The sequence below is a fragment of the Protopterus annectens genome, chromosome 8.part0 (genome assembly GCF_019279795.1).
Source record: "Protopterus annectens isolate FY-2018-M chromosome 8.part0, PAN1.0, whole genome shotgun sequence".
NCBI classification, from domain to species: Eukaryota; Metazoa; Chordata; order Ceratodontiformes; family Protopteridae; genus Protopterus; species Protopterus annectens.
The window spans coordinates 1,109,808,467-1,109,829,784 of NC_056741.1; the positions used below are offsets into that span (position 1 = coordinate 1,109,808,467).

Here is a 21,318-nt window from a genome sequence, read left to right on the forward strand (position 1 = left end):
GAACATGGTCACTGTATTTTAGTGTTGTTGTTCCACTTGGTGAACATTTTCTGATTGCACTTATTGGGTTTGATTTGTGCTTAGTAGTTCTTGGCTCTGGTTTGTAGTGATACGCAGCATTGTGGTTATTTTCAGGGAAGTTTTGAATTCCCGCATTACCACAGGGGCTTGCTATAGTGTCATTGTTATTAAACCAATGGGGGGTTATTCCCTATTTCTTGTTTCTTTAGGATATTACACATGTTTGTGTTGGTATTCAACCAACGTTTCACCTTTATGGTGGTTTTGTCTGTGTTTGAATTTTTGTCTACAGTGATACGCAGCATTGTGGTTTCTTTGTTTTAATCTATGTTACATCACAAGGGCTAGTTATTGTATCATTGGGGTATATGGATATCCACGTTTTTCCGTGATCCAGGGCTATTTAAATCTCAGCATATATACACACCAATGAAAGCAATCTGTTTATTACTATTGTTTGTTTGACAGACTATAAGTATCATGTTATTTATTTGGCACCGATTTTGTGTCTAAACTATACATACATTTTTCCAAACGAGTGCTTTTGATTGAGATATTTCAAGATTTTGGTCTTACCAGTTCCTTACTATTGTTTTATACACGTGTATATATATATTTGTACATTTTTTTGCAACATGGCTTTGACTCCACTTAATAAAGGTTTGGCCTCTGACATGAATGATTTCGCCATTTTTGGTCTAGGTTTATCTGATGTTGATGACCAGTCAAGTGGTTTGAATCAGGACCCGGATATACAATGTGAAGCCATGTTTTTTTTAAGCTGAGTAAAAGCATGAAGGGTCTCCAAACCAATGTTTGGCATGTATGCCTGTTCAAGGTTTATCAATTTAAAAATATTACACCACAGGATCTTAGGGTGAAAGTACAGCCCCTAGTACACAATATTGATGAACAGTTAACTGATGAATGGACGCAGATTCAGCAATCTGCTTCCATGGGTTTTGTGGATGCTCTAGCGAGGTTTTATGAATGGGTGGCCAAACAAGGGATTCAGGAGGTGGAAACACTTTGTATGGAGGTCAACAAATTTGAGTCAACCGGGTCTTTTTCCTATCGGGTTAATCAGTTAACCACAGAGTTACTTAAGCTTGAACAAATCTTAAAGGACAAGAAACTTTAAAAGTTTCAAAGCGACATAGGGGATTATGAAAGAGGCAAACCTTTTGAAATGTCACTTTTAGGCTTCTGGGCAGTAAATCCTCAGCCCCCAAGAGAAAAAGACCCAAATCTATTTTAAAACGAAACTCATAGTCATTGAGCTACATACACATCGGGGGATTAGACATCTTCTAATACTGAAGGGGAGGGGAACTATACAGATGCCTCACCTGATCCTAAGAGAATGAGTTTGTCACACCCTTTGGGTTCAGGTACAGACGAGGGGGGAGGAAACACAAAAAATGCCAGACCGGTAGAAGGTTTGGAGGGTCTGTTACAACTGATGATCGAACACTGGTTGACTATATGAATTTATATAACACTTCCTCTGTACAACTCTCTGATTTGCAAATTAAAGTTTTAAACAAAGGCCTTAATTTTGTCCTGGCTTTTTTGTTCCAGAATATACCCTAGCACAGGATGTGGTCAATTTCTGTCGTTTGTTAAATCTTAAATTGTTTTTTGAAAATGAGATACCACCCAGGAAGTTCTAGAGTTCAAATTTAAAAGGTCTACTTTTACTCCACCTATGTCACATATAGTATCTATTTTTCAGGCCAATGTCTTAAGATTTACATTGTAATCTTAGGGAATTTCAGTATTCTTACAATAATCTTTCCAAGGAGGAGGTACAATGTATTGAAGATCTTAAGAATAACAAGGAGATTGTTATTGTACCAGCAGATAAGGGTGGTGCGATAGTGGTTCAAGACTGGGTCAATTTATAATGAAGAAGCATTAAGACAACTTGGTGATAACAGGTATTATATGGTTATGCCCTTGGATCCAATTAATCATTTTAAGACTAAAATTTATTCTTTTTTAACTCAAGCCAAGGAAGAGGGCATTATTACTGATTCTGTTAGACATCGGTTGTTGGTTTCATCCCCGAATTAACAGTATTTCTATCTACTACCCAAAATACATAAGGATGCTAGATGTCCTCCTGGTAGACCAATAGTATCAGGGTGGGGATCCATTACTGAACCACTTTCTGAATACTTAACACATGATCTTAAACCAATACTATCTATGCTACGGGCCAGAATTCAAGACACAACACTGTTTCTTGTTATTATATCTGACATGCAATTGGAACCTCATTGGCTTATGTATAAATTGGATGCAACCTCTCTCTATACGAATATTCCCCACTGGGCAGGTTTACTGGCTTTGGTGTTTTGGTTGGGAAGATCTGGTTTATACCAACCAGGCTTCAATGCTTTTTTAGTATGCCTGGCTGAATATGTTCTTACCAGTAATGTATTCTACTTCCAGGTCCAATGTTTTTGGCAGGTAAAGGGTACAGCAATGGGTGCATCATTTGCATCCATTTATGCTGACCTATTTATGGCCTATATTGAGGAGGTATTAATTTATGACTCTAGTCATAATTTATATATTGATGAAATAGATATTTGGCGGCGATATCTTGATGATTGTTGGGTGGTGTGGAGGTCAGATGAAACATATTTACATGAGTTTATTGGTTATCTCAATGATAACAAATGGGGAATTGAATTTAAACTGAATTTTCATAAATCAAAAATTGTTTTTCTTGATGATGTTGGAAGTTGGCAGGAATCCTGATGATACTTACTAAATTCCCCGAATATAACTCATTTTTGCATGCCACTAGCTTCCACCCCCAATATATCATCCGGAATATCCCCAAATCACAATTCCTGCGGGTAAAAAGGATTTGTTCCAGCCAGGAATCATTTGAAGATGCCAGGGATGATTTGATACGTTTTCATGAAAGAGGTTACCATTCTGGGACAATCAGTACAGCTTGTCACTGGGCTTCCTCCCAAGACAGAACTAAGCTTTTACAATATAAGGACAAACCAAGAGTTTTTTTAATGCTTTAGTTCGTCCTGCTGACCACATATAGATGCAGTACCATAGGGGTTTATGAATATTATCAACAGACATTGGAACATTCTTATGGCCGAGGAGAGATTACACCCATTTTTGGGTGACAGATGCTCTTTTTCATTCAGGAGAGGATGTACATTGGGATCCTTTTTAGTCATTATAAGAGGGTGGGACCTAGTTCTATGGTTCCCACTCAATGTACACTCACAGGTGGCCCATTGATAGGCTGTATGCCATGTGAACATTGCACTCACTGCCCTAGGATTCAGAAAACGAGGGAATTCAGTAGTCGCAACACATCGGTGGTTTTCAATATTAATTTTTGGGCTAACAGCAGCACAAAATGGGTTGTCTATTTGGTCACTTGTTCATGCTCCTCATTCTATGTGGGACAAACATCTAGACCTTTTCGTCTCAGAATCGGGGAGCATCTTGGTGACATTAGGAATAAACGTCCTACTAATGCTTTGTATAAACATGTGTGCAAACACAGTACTGCATCTTTTTATTTTACTGTAATAGATTGTATTGTGGGTAGATGTAGGGACAAATCAGGATGGCACGATATACTTAATCTTAAGGAACGTAAATGGATTATTAAGTTAGGAGCTCTATTTCCACCTGGGCTTAATGACCGATTATAAATGCTCCAATGAACTGCTTTATGTACTATATATATGTGAGTGTATTTTGGGTTGCTCATGTTTACTCACTGAAGAAGGCTATTACAGCCGAAACCGGTTTGGGGCAGGTAGTTGGGTTTATTTCCCTCTACCTTATGTGATTTTACTATTTGAATTATACTGTGGGTTTTCACCTTTACTGCTGGCGTTTACTTTTGTTTGGGTGTGTTACTTTTTGAGCCTTGCAGCAGCCGTACGTGCATCACACAATTACTTGGTATGGATTTATACCCAGTTTAGTGAGTTTATCTATAATTCCAGAATGGGGGATGGTGTCGAAAGCCTTGGCGAGGTCAAGTTAGGCTGTGTGAACCACCTTACCCTCGTCTAAAGCTTTGGTGACTGTTTCAAAGAAGTCGATCAGGTTCAGGAGGTATGATCTACCTTTCACAAACCCGAACTGAGTGGGGTCCAGAGTTTGGAGGTTACAAATGTCTTTGTTTATGAGTTCCATGGCCTTACAGACCAGGCTCATCAAGCTAATAGTGCGATAGTTCCCAGGGTCCACGGTGGCTTCCCGTTTGTGGAGTGGGATAACTGTTGCTGTGTGCCATTCAGTGGGTACAAAGCCTGACGTGAGGCTATGATTGAACATGGTGCTTAGGTGGGGTGGGGGGGGGGGGGTAGTTAATTCTGAAGTTCATGTAGAATGGAGCCTGGGATGTTGTCCGGTCCCATGGATGCTGTGTTCTTGGCTTTAGAGTGCAGTTTTTACCTGTGTAGCTGTGATTACAGGGGCTCTGCATTCTTTCGGTATAAGTTAGGTTCATCAGCCTGGATGTTGGCTGTATCAGTTGGTTCTGTAATTTTCATGCCATTATGTTGTAACTCGGAGCAGACCTGGGTGTTGCCATTGAGATTCTTGACTTAGCCATAGAATGCTTTGTGGTTGTCCTTAGAATCAGTGGCAATCGTGTTTTCATAGCTAGCTTTGGAGGATTTTATGAGGGATCTCAACTTCTTACCGAGTCTGACCAGGGAGCTCCTCCACTCATGGGATTTTACTCTCTTTTTTGCAACATTTTCGTCCTTCTGTTGTATAGCAGGGGACCACCAGATTGGCTTCCTTTTTTGGAGGACAGTGTCTTGGTTATGTTAGGGATAGCACGATCCATGCACTCATGTAAGTGCTTTATACATTGCATTTGTGTAGGATTTAGCAGTCATAACAGTGTTGTCCGTCTGCATGGGTGTCGTGAAGTTCTCCACTTCTTTAAGAAGCATGAAGTTGGCTTTGGAGAAATTTTTTACAGTGGTTTCCTTAATGAGGGTGGGGGCGGAATATGGATATCTATGGTGATTAGCTTATGGTTGGATCTAACCAATGAGGATTTGACTTCAGGTGTGGAACACAGGTCACTTATGTTGGTAATTAGGATATTGTTGCCCCTGGTGGGGGTGTGGATAAGTTGATCCAGGGCATTGGAGTTTATGAATTCTAGAAAGCGTTGAGCAATGGAGTTGGTACAGGAGTAGTGTTCCCAGTTAATGGTGGGGTAGTTGAAGTCTCCCATTATTAGGGTGTTGGTTGAATCCTAATATTTTCCAGTATATCGAGAAAAGAGTAGTGAGAATCCTTGGGTATGGTGGGGGATCTGTAGCATGCTACAGTTTGGATTGTAGTTTTGCCCAGAGTTAGTTGCACTTGGATAGTCTCGGATGCATTGTGTTGGGCAACAAGGCTGGAGGTGTGGATATCCTTAATGAATATGGACACACCTCCGCCTTTGGTGTTCCGGTCCAGGTTAGATGGCCAAAAGGTATGGTATGAGTTATAGCTTGGTAATGCAAGGGTGCTCTATGGAGTCTTGAACCAGGTTTCTGTCACTGCACAGATATCAATGTTCTCCATTTTAAGGAGTGCCTGGTGTGAGTGCATTTTGAGGTTTAGACATCTAACAGTTTTTGCTTGCCTGTACATGTTGAGGTGGTGAGTTTGAAATTTGAACCTTGCCTAAAAAAGGCACTATAGGGGAGGCAAGACCCCTAGCCAGCATCTGGAACTCCAGGGGCAACAGGTGCAGGCCAACTCTGGCAAAGCGTCGTGGCCTGTCAACCATGTCATCATAGGCAGACAGATACTGGATCCCCTTAGAATGACACCAGAAGTTTAGCCAATTGTTGAAGTCAATCATATTTTGTCCTTGTACCGCGGTATCGTTCTGGGCGAAGGCAGGATGCTACTCGGGGCTAGGGTCATACCTGCCTAGATTTCAAGATCGGAGAGCTCTTCCATGTTTCTTTTCATGTAGTCCAGGGAGGTATGTCTCGGATCATTCACACCAACATGGTCAATGACAGTCATATTTGTACTTGTTGTGGAGTGACCTGACTGCGTGGGTTATGTGGCGGATCCTGGCACCTGACAGTAACCTTCTCAGATCATTCACACCAACATGGTCAATGACAGTCATATTTGTACTTGTTGTGGAGTGACCTGACTGCGTGGGTTATGTGGCGGATCCTGGCACCTGACAGTAACCTTCTCCTTGTTTAGCCTGGTGAGTGGAACATTAGTGTGCCTGACTATAGATTCACCTATGACTAGTGTGTTGAGTACATTGTTTTGCCTTATGGGCTGTGGTTGAATGGCACACTGAGTCTGTGGGATATATGTCATTTGGGTTGTGTTGAGAGGTGGTGGTTGTTTGCATTTCTACTTTGGAGGTCTCTGTTGCTTGTGCAGATTACTACTGAGAGCCTCCGCAAATGTTTTTGTGTTTCTATGTGTGGATTTTGGTGGTGTAGGTTTAGTGGGACTATGAATGTGGTATGGTGCAAGTGTTTACCTTCTCCTCTTGACTGACAAGTTCAGTCTTGGTTGGAGAAAGCTTTGCCTCCAATTTGGTTAGATAGATGCATCTCTCACAGGTTGTAGTGTTGGATGGTAGGAGGAAATGGGTTGTCAGTGTACATGAGGCAATTGCTACATTGCCTGAAGATGCCCAGATTCATCAGGTAGACAGGAGAGAACACCGTGAGCTGTCCCTTGGACATGCCTGAGTAAGAGAACACCGTGAGCTGTCCCTTGGACATGCCTGAGTAAGAGAACACCGTGAGCTGTCCCTTGGACATGCCTGGGTAATCGCTATTTTCCTCTAGACAAGTGAGGGAAGTAAGTACTGGAGCTGTTTTCCTCTAAGGAACTGAGGAATATTAAGTACAAAAAAACTGTTCTCCTCTAGGTAATGAGGAAGGTTGAGTGCTGTAGTAATATGTATCTCATTAGTGCTTACAACAAGTTCTGAACCAGCGCTGAGCAGGAAGAAGCAAATTAAAGTCCTAAAATTAAGAATCTGACTAGTTCTAAGGGAAAAACTGAAGAGCAGACTTTATGGCGCTGGGAACTGTTTAACTCTAGCTAAGCAGTGATGCGCAAACTCATGCAACCCTGGATTTTGGAGGAGTTGGAGCCCAGTAAACTGTTACCATGAACACCACCTTCCTAATGTGCACTTTTTTTATCAGCAATTCAGAATACTCCATGCAGAATTTCATTCTACATGTTTTATAGAGTTTTTGATTTGTAAAAATTGCTACATTATACAAATGCAGTCAGTCTGAAGATAACAACATGTTTTTTGTACTGGAATACTACTGCTTGTCAGGTGCTGCCATCTGGTGTAATACTTGTTTTAGTGCAGAAGTCTGAATTACCCAGTCAAATGCCACAGTTTCAACATAGTTTGCACAGTCCTTGTATAATTGGTGGTTGCGTATTATCGCAACCAGATTCCGAGGAGGAGAAGCGGCTCATTTCCAACCCTTTCTCGTATCTATATGTTGTATATAGTTTGCCAAGATTTTGAAAACAAGTTCACCTATAAATGTGACAAATTAGTTGCTTTTTCCAGAAAAGTAAACCAAGGACAGCCTGTCATACATTTCAAGCCTCCGTGATTTTGCATTTAATTAGTGCTCTTCTGAGAATGCATGATGCCGATACAAAATATGTTGTTCTGTTCACTTTGTAAGTGAGCTACTTTCATATTTACAAATCGTCCCTTGATTTTAAGTCCAGATATATAACTGAAACCCTGTGAGCTACACCACCCCCTTTCAGGAACTGCCCCTCGGGTATATTTCTGCCATGTACGAATGCATTCAGCATGACCCTTCGGGCTGTGGTTCCCCATGGAAATGCCCCCGAACATCCGTACAAGAAGCATTGTAACGAGATACTATTTCACAGTTTTCCTTTTAAGATTTGTAGTGAAATGTGTAATATGCATTTCAGTGTATTTGGACCACATAATTTACTGTTCATGATAAAACTGCCCTGTGAACACACATTTAGAATCTGGTTGCGATATCCATAGAAGAAGCATTTTAATGATATACCATTTCATTGTTTTCCTTTTTAATATTTCTACTGATGTAATAATCTACATTTGAATGTATTTGGACCAGAAAATTTACTGTTAATGATAAAACTGGGCTGTGAAGACACAGCTGGAATCTGATTGTGATAATACGGAAGTACCGTATAATTAAACAATGTTTCACAGTGGGTAATTAGCCAATAAGATTTTACAATTTCAGCGTGGTTAGCACAGCTATTACAGTAATTCACTGCGGACAATTCTTGTTTTGCTCAGTTATTTGAACTTTATAGCTGTAATTTTTTCAGTGGTCATCAATACTAGCAGTGAGCATAGTTAATGTCTCTTCCTTACAGTAATCCATCCCTCCATCCTCAACCCCTTTTTTCCCCCATTTTTTGCACATGGGGTTGGGGTGTCACTTCAGTAATGATGGTCATCTAGAGCTGAGGTTTGTTTTTTCTAAATGGCTTGTGAATGGCAGTCTTTTGGTAACTAACTAGCTTAGTTTCTTGCTAAGGCCAGTGGAGGGCATGGTGTTTGCCAGTGGTGTTAATGTCCTGTTGTTAAGGAAGATAAAGATGTAGGGTATGGGGATACTGTAAAATGTATAGCGTTTCAGATCTTTTGCCATAAAAAAAACAAGATATTGGCATTTTTATAGTTGTGGTTTACTGCAATACTGAATAACATTTAGTGCTGGGAGAGTTGAAGAATGGATCTGTATTTCATGTACAGTTTAGTGTACAGCAAGGTACATTTTGTACAGTATATTTAACAAGTACAGAAACAATGGAGATAAACTCGGAGTCGCATGTAGCTGAAGTAACTATTTCAAACAAGTATGTAATCTGGAGAGAATCTGAATTGTGACAGGAATGAAGGCAATCCAGATACTCGAACAAAACCCAAATACTTGAACATTTGCATGCTTTAACTGCCAATATAACAATCCTGCAAGAAAACAATATTGGACCGGTGTAGAATGTTTGTTAATCTTTGTTAGTCCGTACTAAACACACAACCCTGAATGAGTCTAGACAAACTCCCAAGGTAGTAAAGTATTGAAAAACTGAAGTGCATAAAAATGTTGACAAAAATTAACACCTGTTTCTGCAGGGTAGAAAGCCTACCTGGCCTTTCATGTTTGTGTGACAGCGCCTTCCACACTCCATTCTAAAATGTTGTAAATCCTAGGTCACACATATTGTAGAAAGGAATATGTACTGTGCTCCCCGCCACCCCCCCCCCCCAAAAAAAAATAATTTTGCATGCTCTGAGTTAGAAAAATTTAGGGATGGGCGCAGAAGGGCTTGTCCCTGCAAACGCACATTTATATATTGGTAATTTAAAGTGGTACAGTAGTAGTAAGTAAAAGAGAAACTGTATCATGCTTGCACAGAATTCAGCTGTAGTCTTGTATTCATTCAGCAACAATTGTTTGTCTTAGTATTTGCTGTTTTGAAGTAATTGATCGTTTGGGGTTGCCGCAGTGTATAATCAAATTAGATTCTAAGCAAGTTATGTGTGTATGGGTCACCAAACAATGTGAGTAGTATTTCTTTGTTACAAAAATACATATTATATGCATATCAAAACGGCAGTGGAATCGATGTCCACTTTTATTCTGTACTTAAGGAACCTCGTCAATAAAGATGCAATTTTCAGATTCATCTGTGGCCTAGACTGTAACTCCAGAAAAGTATTACTCCTCCCTAATCCAAACAACGCCCTGGCAGCCCAGAAATATTAAAAAAAAAAAATATATATATATATATATATATATATATATATATATATATATATATATATATGGAATCTGCTTTTAACTCCCACATTTTGACAGAGTTCAAATAGCAATGAGGATGCACCAGCTTCCACGATGTTCCAGCCCTAACATTCTAGACAGCTCCCTCATGCCGGATTTTTTTTTTTTTTTTTCGTTATTGTCCGTTACACAACCCAAGCTCAACACTTCATTATTTCACCGAAAAAGGCATTGATCTACTTTAGTACAAGACAGTGCTAGCATTTTCTTTGCCTGACACATTATCAGTATATTGCTTGGATCTTGTACAGAATAACATAATCTGACCTCTTGGGGAATCTGATGTGAGGCTGTATATAACTTATTCATATGCACCCACATCAATTTAACACACAAGCCTTCAAATCTATATCCATCTTCCCATTTTTCTGTCTCTGTTTTGGCTTTTCCCTGGTATGGATTGTTCAAAACAGAAATAAGTGCTTCGGCAGCATCTTTTAGTAGGTGGAGATGAGAAGTATAACTCAAAAATCATGTCACTTAAAGGTGCAAGTTATTCCCTATAAGTTCTGGTTTAAACAACCAACTGTCCATCCAGGTAAGGCTACTGAGTCACATCCAGCTCTTGTCCATGACTCCATGAACAGCCATTGCCATCCACAGAGTTTACTAGGCAAATAGTGAGTGGAAGTAATTTTGCCAGGTTGTTTTCACACCACTGTGTGTGTGTGTGTCTGTCTCTCTCTCTCTCTCTCTCTCTCTCTTGCGCGCACACGTGGACAATTTTAAGTCACAAAGCCACCTATCGCATGTCTTTGACATGTGGGAGGAAACCGGAGCACCTGGAGAAACGCCACACAAATACAGGGAGTACAGATTTCACACAGAAGGCACCACAGCCAAAAAAACGAACAGAAAGAACCTCTTGCTGCAAGGTGAAGGTGTTATTCACTGTGCCACCTTTTTGAAACTGCCCCCACCGTACTAAATCAAAATGAGTCCGTGCTGGGAGAGATGGTAATAGGATGATGGGAGTGAGCAGTCTGTTTTGGCTGTCGCATCCTGGGGAAGGGAGAGCAGATGTATTACCTTCAGAAATAGGTCTAGCAATGCTCCTGTTGCATGTGGTAGCTGCACTTTCCAGGGACAGCTTGCAAGCGTGTGCATGCATTCCTTGGGACAGCAACGGTTTAACGCACAGTGCCACTGAAGTGGATTGGAAGGTCGTGTGCTGCCTGACTAATGGACTAGTCTGCTGCCTACCTCCTGACTTTCACCTCTGGTAGGAGACTGGGACTAGTGTGACTGGATCCAGAGAATGCATGAATGAATGAAAGTACCACATAACTTTTGTCCTGAGCAGGGGGTGTACCACTGCTCTCTGTGTCTTATGCTCTCTCTATGTCTGTGTGTGGGCTTATCTAGGCAGACAGCTGATGAGTTGTAGGACTCTCACGCTGCCTTGAGTTAGGGACGTAGAACAGCATAGGATCAGAGAGTCTGGTGACTTTCCACTTATGCTCCCAAAAGCCCAGAATCTGTTTTTCAGTAGGGAGGAATGAATGTATGAATGGAAAGCATTGGGGGGGGGGGGGATACCAGGGAAAAAGTCACTGCTGTGTTACAGTAGGAATCTTTCATAGTGGTCAAACTTGACCCCCTACTGGGGGAGAAAAACTCCTTCATTTGACTAGAAGGGATAAAACAAATTGTCAAAAGAATGAATGTTTTGAAGGCTGGATAGATTCTTTACTACTAGAATAAACATGTGCACACACGTGTCCTAGCCCCTGTTCTTTTAGAAACCATCTTGCACATTAGCTGTAACTAAGGGAATGTGCTTCTGTCGACAGTACAAGAAAATTAGACAGACTTATTTAGGTAACTAAGTATTCTTCTACCATTATCCCTTTTGTCTTTTTGGTGCTAAAAAGTTCCTGTAAAGCCAATTGGATGTACTTTAGATAGGTGTAGTTTGCCTTCCAAATCTGTAAAGACACATGCCTTTGCTAGTTTACTTTTACCACAGTGATAGAAAATAATGTACTGTTCTGTGATTTCGTCAAGACTGGTACCATACAGGAATGTCATTTTCCCCATTTCTTGTCATTAATCTCTACATCCTCTTAAGATCTTTGAACCTCAACATCTTAGAGATAGTAGAGTAGAGAGTAAGTAATACCCAGTGCCGAGTCTTGGCGTATGCACATGATTTATTGTTGTGCGCACAATTCCAGGGCAAGTTGAGTTTACTACAGGCTGTTCATATAAAGGTTTTAGTAAAGTTTTGTACTGTAAACCTGACCATTCAACCAGTATTATCTCTATTCTGATATAACAAATTTGGTGACATCTCTAGTGTCCCACCAAATTGAAATATGAAATGGGTGGGAATCTGCTCATTCTACTAACAAATCTTAAAAATAGTTAAACTTGGTCGTATGATTAATACCTTTTTTTCCTTCCGCGACAGATCCAGACATGAATCTATGTATTTTGTAGTGGGAGAGGAGATTTAGCTGTTAATATGATAAAGCCCTCTACGAGTACCTTCCCGTGTAGTGTTCCTTATGGTGAGATTTTTTTTTTCTATCCACTTATGCCAGAGGCTCTCAAAATACTTGTGAACGGGTTCAAAAGTGTGAGCCTCTTTAGTTTCAGTTTTATGCAATCTAAAAATCTCTACCACGCTTTATTGTTACTAGCAGCCCAAAACTTTAAAACAAGCTTATGGAACAAACTGACATCCACTCCAGTTCTGACTGATTTTTCTAATTATGAATATAGCCCTACACAACAAAGTATAGATTCATCAATGTAGCTTTTATACAGATGACCTGGGCAAATTTATGTGGTCTCTGACCGTCAGAACATCTTTCCCTAACGTTATTCCTACTGTGGCACAAAAAATTGAAGTCTTTTTCATTTGAATTTATCTGTTGATAAGCTTGAAGATAAGATTCTTGCATTGTTTTTTTTTTTTAAATAATATAGTGATTTAGTTAGTACCTCCTAAATATTTATGGGATAATTCTAAGTAAAGGTCAAAAGGGAATGTTACTGGAGGGATATCTTCCCCTGGTCCATCCAAGACAGTAAATCTGACGCAGTAGCAAAGGTTCTGACAAGCTTGGTGCATTTTGGCCCCATACTCCCTCATGCTTTTTAACCCCTTGCTCAGTAGTGCTCTCTTATCCAGAAGAGAGAGAGAGAAAGGTGAGAGCACAGCTTTCCATGTCCAGTTCATAGTATCTTTCCAAAGAGAATTATGGTGCTGGAACAACCAAAAGCTGTTGGAATAAATGACTGTTGACAAGGTACGGTTGTGTAAGTTGAGTTTGTCATAACAGTAGATGTTCGAATCACGACTGCTGCAGTAGCCGTAGGTATAGCGGTTATATCCTGCCAAGGATATAACAGCCACCCAGCTTCCAAAGCGTCAGGGCACTTTCCACGTGCCAAAACTGTCAAGCAGTTCAAGCCAAGCTGACTAAAAGACGAATTTGGATGTGAAGCCCTTCAGAGCTTTCCTGCCAAAAGAGAGAAGGAGGCTGAGCCCTAAAAGGACAATGCTAGGAGTAACAAAAAATAAATGTCCACACCCTGGCATAAAACACTCACACACACACATACACACACAAAACAAAGGGGAAGTTGAGAGGGAGTGGCCACTACAGCCGTGATCTTTCAAACATCTACTGTAAGTACAGTTGTATAAGTTGAGTTTACCATGTTCTTCTTCATATTGATAACTGCTGCAGTAGCCTTAGGTATACGAGTAGATTAACACAGCTTACAGAGGACCAGGTAGCAGCTTCTAGAATACAACCCTTTCCAAAAAGCTGTAGAAATGCCAAGGCCTTTGTAGAGTGTGCCTTGACCCTGCCTGGAATATATTAATCATGGTAAATATAGCAAAAGGTAATGGCCTTGGATGACCCTTTGGAAATAGTCTGGTTCTTCTTACCTTCTCAAAAAATGAATGATTGATCAGATGATCTGAAAGACTTAGTTCTGTCAAGATAGTACCCGAGTTGTTTGTGGGCATCCAGGGTAGTATCCTTTCTTCCTCATTTTTTAGGTGCAAGAAAGAAAATGGGGAGATGTTTAGTTTGACTTGGGTAAACTCAGATTCCACTTTAAGCAAAAAAGAAGGATTAGTTCTCAAAAAAAAACTTGTCCTTGTTAAAAATAAGGTAGGGTTGACTCGCTGTAAGAGTTTGCTGTTCTTGTACCTTTCTTGCAAAGGTTGGAGCAATCATTAAAACTGTTTTCCATGTTAAAAACCTCGTCAGGCAGATTAGCTGGCTCAGATGGAGCAAGTGTTAGTTTCTGTAATACAAAATTAAGATCCCAAGGAGGGGCCATCAGTTTACGTGGATGCTTCTTATGCAAAACCCCTTTCAATAGCATTTTGACATGCATCTGCTTTGAAAGTGGTGGATCCATGGGTAGACTTGCTAAAATGACCAGTAGATGACAGAGAAGTACGAAAGACCATAGGATAGTAGCTTACACAAATATTGGTTTATATTGTAAAACCAGAGAACAACTAGGCCTGAATGGGTATTGGATATGTCATTGGCACCAACTAGAAAAGCTTTTCCATTTGCAAATATATGATTTTCTAGTTGCAGGCTTCCTTGCCTCCATTAGTACCTGCTGCACGACCTCAGAAAACTGGTGCCTTAAAGGAGTTAAGAACCTTTCATCTAGGCAGTTAAATGAAAATGATTTGATGTTTGGGTATGTCAAACACCCCTGTACTTGTGTGTCTGTAAGGAAGCTTGTGGTAATTGTTCTTGGCCGTTTCCAAAAGTAGGGAGAGCCATGGTTGCCTGGGCCAGAAGGGAGTCACCACAATGATCTTGAGAATTCTTTCTGAATCTTCATATGTACCCTGATTATTATTGGAAAGGGTGAAAAAGAATACAGGAACAATCCTGTCCAAACAAAAGGCATCTGTCTTCCAGGCCTTCTTGCATGGAGTCCTGGAGCAGAATTTTGCTGGTTGATTATTCAGAAAAGAGGCTAAGAGGTCTGTTTGAGGAACGACCCACAGATGGCTCAAATCTTGGAAGACCCCCAGATCTAGTGAGTTCCTATTATATAATCCTTTGAATGCGTCTTGACCAAACTTGAAAGCAAGAAACGGCAAAATAGCGAAACAGCATATAAGCGATTTCTTTCTCTGGGGAAGAAATCACTTGGCTGCCTCGGTTACTTTGCCATTTTTGTCACTGTAGTGTGATCTCGGAATTGGTATATTTAAGAAGGGGTGGTGTGTGGGGCACAGCCCCCCCCCCAATAATGTTTTGAAGTTTTTTTTTTTTCCCCCTGGGGAAAACATTTACTATTCCGAGTGTTCGGGATTGTAAGCTTTCCTTACATGGGGTCGATAAATCAGCATTTGCTTTTTTAAGCGTTCGCTGATTTAATATACACCTGATCTAGTTTCCACTCATGAGGACTGCCCTGGTCCTGCTCAGTTTGTCTTCCACACAGTTTTGCTCTGACTGAATGTAGAATGCCTGTAGAGTGAGATTGTGCTGTGAAGCTATATCCCAAGCTAATGTGACTAGTCTGAAAAGGGGGTATAACCTATTTCCTCCTTGCTTGTTGATGTACCGTGTCATTGTGGTATTGTCTGTAACCACTTGAAGAGGTCCCGGGGACCAAAGATGGTTCACAGAATTGAATGCCTTGATCAGGGCAAGCATCTCCTTGCTATATCTGCTTCCATTTGTCCTTGGTGACTGACTGTTTTGGGGCAGGGAGGGGAAGGAGAGGCCTTGATTTAAAGGTATCTGTTGTCCCCACCAAGTGGTTTCTCTTCTGACAAACCCTAGTACTGGGATCTGAAAAGATAAAAGGTGTTGATGCTCAGACCAAAGAGGTTTCAGGTGCAAAAGGCTGTTGGTTTTTGAACTGAGATGTCTAGTTGACATCCCAGGAACACAATCCTGTGGAGTGAGTCAAAGGCTTTTTAATGTTCTCTTAAAATCCCAGCTTGTGTAAGAGATCTCTCACACAAGAGAGAGATTCCTGACATTTTGAAAAAGACTCTGCAGAGATGAGCAAGTCATCTAAACACAGAATAATGTGGATACTCTCTGTAGGCTGCAGTAAGCTACAACTGGAAATAGACACTTTGTAAACTCTCTTGGTGCAGTGGATAGTCCAAATGGTAAGGCAGAAAACTCATAATGTGATCCACACACACAACCTTAAACACCTGAAGTCTGGATTAATAGGAATGTGATGATAAGCCTCTTTTTTTAAGTATATTGTTACCAGGAAACTTAGAGGAAGAAGATACAACAGGTTGTGAATTGATATGCTGAATTTTGGCACCATCACAAACACGTTTAGGAAAGAAAAATCCAGAACTGGTCTCAGTGTTTGTTTTCTTTGGGACTAGGAACATCATTGAATAAAACCCCTTCCCCACCTGGGAAAGAGGAACTGGTTCTATTACTCATTGGGAAAGCATGTGATGAACAGGTGGAAGCAAAGCAGTCTGTTATGCAGGAAGAGGAATGACCCCTGGAAAAGAGGAATTTCCTCCCACTGACATTTGTAACCCTGTAGAAAGATTTTCAGAACTCATTAATCTGAAACAATCTTTTGCCAAAGAGAAAAATGGAAATTCAGACTTTCTGGAAGAGAAATAGGTTCAAGGTGGGAGGGGGTCACGGGGCCTCTTGAATAGTTATTCAAACTTGTTAGAATCCCCTTGGTTTTGGGAGGTTTGTGACTTGTTTTTGAAACTTTCTTGCCTCCACGTCTTAAATGTTTGTGGGCTTGAGACTTGTTTTTGGAACTTTCTTGCCTCTTGTTCTTAAATGTTTGTTTACCTGAATTCAGTTTCTCCACAAAAAAAATAGTTTATCAGGTAGATAACATTACTTTTAAACTGACAGAAATGATGAGTGCTCCATTTAAGTATATTACAGTCTCACAACAACAACACTCCTTGCATAAGTTAAACATCATAAATAAATAAATAAGAAATGGAAGCCTTTTTCCCAAAGGGAACTTGTCTGCTCAGTTAAGGAAAACAGACTGACCATCAATCCTCAGAGGAGCATAGTCTTCAGTGGCAATAAAGGACTGAAGGGCTTTGCACCCAATCGTGTCTTTTAGTCAGCTCAGCTCAGCTCAAGCTGCTTGACAGTTTAGGTGCCTGGAAGGTGCCCTGAAGCTTTGGAAGCTGTCCAGCGTTATATCCTTGGTAGGATGTAACCTATATAGCCAAGGCTGCTGCAGCAGTGATCAATATGAAGAACACCTAGCATTCTTAAAACATGAAGTGATAATGTGGAGGCATCTAAAGTGTATACAAATATGTTGTTCATCTTGCACTCTTCTGTTTAACTGCATTAATTAAAACAGAGGGAGTTATTATAGCAATAACCCACACCTGGGTGTGGGTAATGCTGGATTTACCCACGGTTGGCGTGGTCGCCCTCAGGACCAAACAAAGCCAGCCGTGGGTAAATCCAGCATTACCCACACCCAGAAGTGGGTTATTGCTACTATACAATGACATTATTTAAGAAAAGAAATAATTACTTTTCTTAAATAATGGCATTGTATAATGCCTCTTTACTGCCCTTCCGCAGCTGTCTGGTATTCTGCGGCAGTGCTGATGTACTGCGCGCCTGCGCAGTACATCAGAACTGTGGGCAAAAGCAACGGAGAACACAAGATCTCCGTTGCTTTTTTACTGTCTTGCTATGATAAATGGGTTTAACATAGAGAGACAGCTTTAAAATAAGCAACGGATATCTCTGTTGCTTATTTTAAAGCTGTCTCGCTATGTTAAACCCATTTAATATAGTGAGACAGCTTTAAAAAAAAAAGCAACTGAGATCGCAAGATCTCCGTTGCTTTTTACACACTGTGTCGCTATGTTAAAGGAGTTTAACATAGCGAGACAGCTTTAAAAAAAGCAACGGAGATCTCCGTTGCTTTTTTTAAACCTGTTTCGCTATGTTAAACTCTTTTAACATAGCGAGACAGTGTTTTATACTAACGGAAAAAGTCCGGGCGACCGGACCTTTTTCCGTTAGTATATTGAGGGATTTACAATGGGCACGCTGGTTGGGCTGGCCAATCAGCGTGCACGTTTTAGGGGAGGCATTGTATAATTGGTTGTTTTGCATACAAAAATGCAGAAGGTGACAAACTGCATTGTTGGTCTTGTCCTAGTGGTGCCCAAACCTTCCACTTAGACCTAAATACAGCTGCCGTAGGGGTGGTACTTTAGAAATACTGGAATATAAAAAACGTTTGTCAGGCTTCTAATAAAATTGTGAAGGTCTTACTGTACGAAGAGTTGAGATGAGTGCCGAGTTAAAAGTTAAAGTTTAAGGATTCTAAAAAAAGTACAGAAACTTCTTCACTCTAGTAACATTAATTTAGTGTTTAACATCACTGCAACAATCTAAAACAACTAGGATGGCTAGAGTTTCAAAACCAGATACTATCTCAACAACTCACTATTATCCATAAGAGCTTGTACTACCCCACCTATACTGACTACCCTCATTACCCCCTATAACAATCTTAAGAACCTACACTCTTCCAATAAGCCACTTATTACTATCAACAAATCCAACAACTCAGCTGGAGATTCTTTGTTTTCTAACTCCATAGGCAAACACTGGAACAAACTTCCCTCTGAACTCCTATCTCTGACCTCCACAAGACTCTTTAAACTAAAAATAAAACAATTTCTCAGTTCTCACTGGCTTTGTCCTTGTACTAACCCTGACTAAATGTCTTCTCTGCTCCTAACGAGTATATTCCACCGATTTACATACTCTTGCTGCTTCCTATATACCTTTATCTCACTGTATTATATGATACATTTCTATAATTCATCAACAGTATATACTTTCTGTTATCCTGCTTCCAATTGAAAACTACTAATTTGTTTTTATTTCTATTGCATTCCATATCACCTCAGCACAAGCTAGGTATCCTTGTAATGTCAGCTGTACCTAATCTGTATGTCTGTAATCTGTTTAGACCCTTTTTTAATTATCATTATAATTCTTTGAATTTGAGACAATTATTACAGTCATATATTGTGTATGTGAATGGCTGTAACTGTTTAGAGCTATTTTACTACTGTTATTCTGCTTTGAACTTATTATTTTTTACTGTATAAAATTTTCTCTGTTGGAGCTTTTCTCCCCGGGCCTCTACTGAAAATGGATTTTATTCCAGTTAGACTAGCCCGGTCAACAAATGTAAAATAAATAATAAATAAAAATAAATTTATACTCGAGCTTTCTGCATCTAGCATGGTGCCCTTCCTCACCCCCCCCCCACACACACACACACGTACACTAGATTCTGTTAAAAGATTTCAAATACATCATGTATATGTTTGTATATAGAGACCAAGAGGTTTGTATGTATATATATATATATATATATATATGTATATATATATATATATATATATATATATATACACACACACACATCAAACTTTGTGGGGGGAGGCGAAAGGGTCTTTCCCTTAAGCATTGTGGATGTATATACAGTGTGCCTGAAAAACATACTTTAAAATTCTGCTTTGATCCACTTATAATAAGTAGGACAATGCCGAAATCCATAGAATTCATCCATTCCTTCAAGCAGTGACCTGATCTGTAACCACTGGTTTATTTAATTCATAAGCTGCCTTGACATAAATCCCTAATGGTCATTTGTGTGTAGAAGTATAAGCTTGCACTTGCCTTCAATTCTGTTGTAGGTAAGTAAATTCTGCTTATAAGAGTTTGTAAAAAAAAAAAAATGTATGTACACAGGAAGCTAGCTTTGATGTTTGTAGCAGCACAGTAATTTTTCTTATTTACAGATGGAACGTCCGATCTACAGAGGAGCTTAATACATCGTGTCTAGCATTTTTTTTATAGTTTAAAAGCCTTGCATTGAAATGAAGCATTTTTAACCCAAGTAGAGCCAAAACATTTTAAATACCTGCTTTGTACAGTAATGTGACTGATGCAGGTGACAATACTTGGTTTCAATTGGTAAGGTTTCCATCATTCTGGCAGAGACTTTGCCACAAAACATGGGGAAAAATTATACTAGGGTGTATCATTCACAGAAACAATTGCTAGTTTCCATTAGCCCCCAAAACATTATCATTAATATGCAACCAATGTCACTGCCAAAAAAAAAAATTATATTGGTACATTTACACTGGACTTCAGTGTACTGAAAGAATTTTAAAACTTAATTTTAGAGTTCCTCTTGGATTAAAAATGCTTCTTTATGTAAAAAGTGATTACAAGCACAAAAATGTTTTACATTTCAAGGCAATATTTTTTTTTTTCACTTGGGGTGGGCATTAGTCTTCCTTACCAACAAGACTATCTCACTGCAGGCATGTACCTACTCCATGTACAGTTTTTTATTCTTCAGTTGGAATCGGAGCAGACCTAGATTACTAGCTAACCCAGTGCAATATGTTAAGCGTTACTGCAAAGTAATGTTTAAAACTGCAAGTGTAGTTTGGCAGCGTTCTTCACCTTGTCTTCCGTAGACTGCTCACATTCTTGCTGTAGCTCATTGGTTAAGGAGGAGAAGTGTGCTTGCTCCCACAGACATTCCTGTTTCCCTGGTTTAGTGGGGAAGACGCTGCCTGATGTAGCAAGAGCCAACATGGGCTCTGCAAGCAGGTGACACTCGGCCACCAGGAGGTGTTACCAGTCCTATGAGCTTGGTAAGCTCCCCTCAAAGGATGAACAAGCTGGGATTGAATAATTCTGATCTTCCCACAACCAGTCCTTCAGATGCCCATGCCACTAACTGAGCATAGGTCTGCTGGCCCGTGGTCAAGATTTCCTCTGCTTTTGGTTTGTGTAGCTGTTATTTGGCTTGTAGCAGTCCTGTTTTACTTTTGTATGCCTGCGCTTCCCTTTGATTAACCACATTACAAGTCAGGCCACTTGGAAAATTTTTTAAGGGGACCTTCAGTGTTGCAGTCTTGAAGTGGATAGCAGATCTAGACAAATCTGGTTGCAAATTTTGGAGACTAGCTTTTCTCATACTGTCAGCGACTGCTGTCTTGTGCTGGACAAGACTGTTACTTATTGCTTTTGTTTTTTTTTTTTTTTTTGTTTTGTTTAACTTTAGGAAACTGTGAGAAGATTGAGATTAACCCTGCAAACAAATCCATCCGATGGAAGACTTGACTTTCAGAAACAACAAAAGGTGAAGAAATGTTTGAATTATATATTTGCTTGTGTATTAGAAAGCTGCATCTGTCAAGTTTTTTTTAAAAGTACCACAGAATTAGCAGGTTGTAGCAGTGGGGCTATTAAAATATTCATGTTGCTGTTTTTCCATAATAAATAGTTTCTAATATTATCAGCTTCATGTTCAAATGCTGTTTGAGATTACTGAGATTTGTGTTCATATAGGTGTGCATGTTAACTTGTGT

The 21,318-nt window shown here is 39.9% G+C and overlaps 1 protein-coding gene across 1 annotated transcript in view; it reads left to right on the forward strand.

Annotated features, from left to right (window-relative positions):
• The window catches only part of TUFT1 (tuftelin 1), a 268,035-nt gene that overhangs the window by 19,382 nt on the left and 227,335 nt on the right, over nt 1–21,318 (forward strand). The window contains exon 2 of the mRNA XM_044080638.1: nt 21,012–21,089. Coding sequence (XP_043936573.1) covers nt 21,012–21,089 — 78 coding nt within the window. The remainder of the gene's footprint in view (nt 1–21,011; nt 21,090–21,318) is intronic.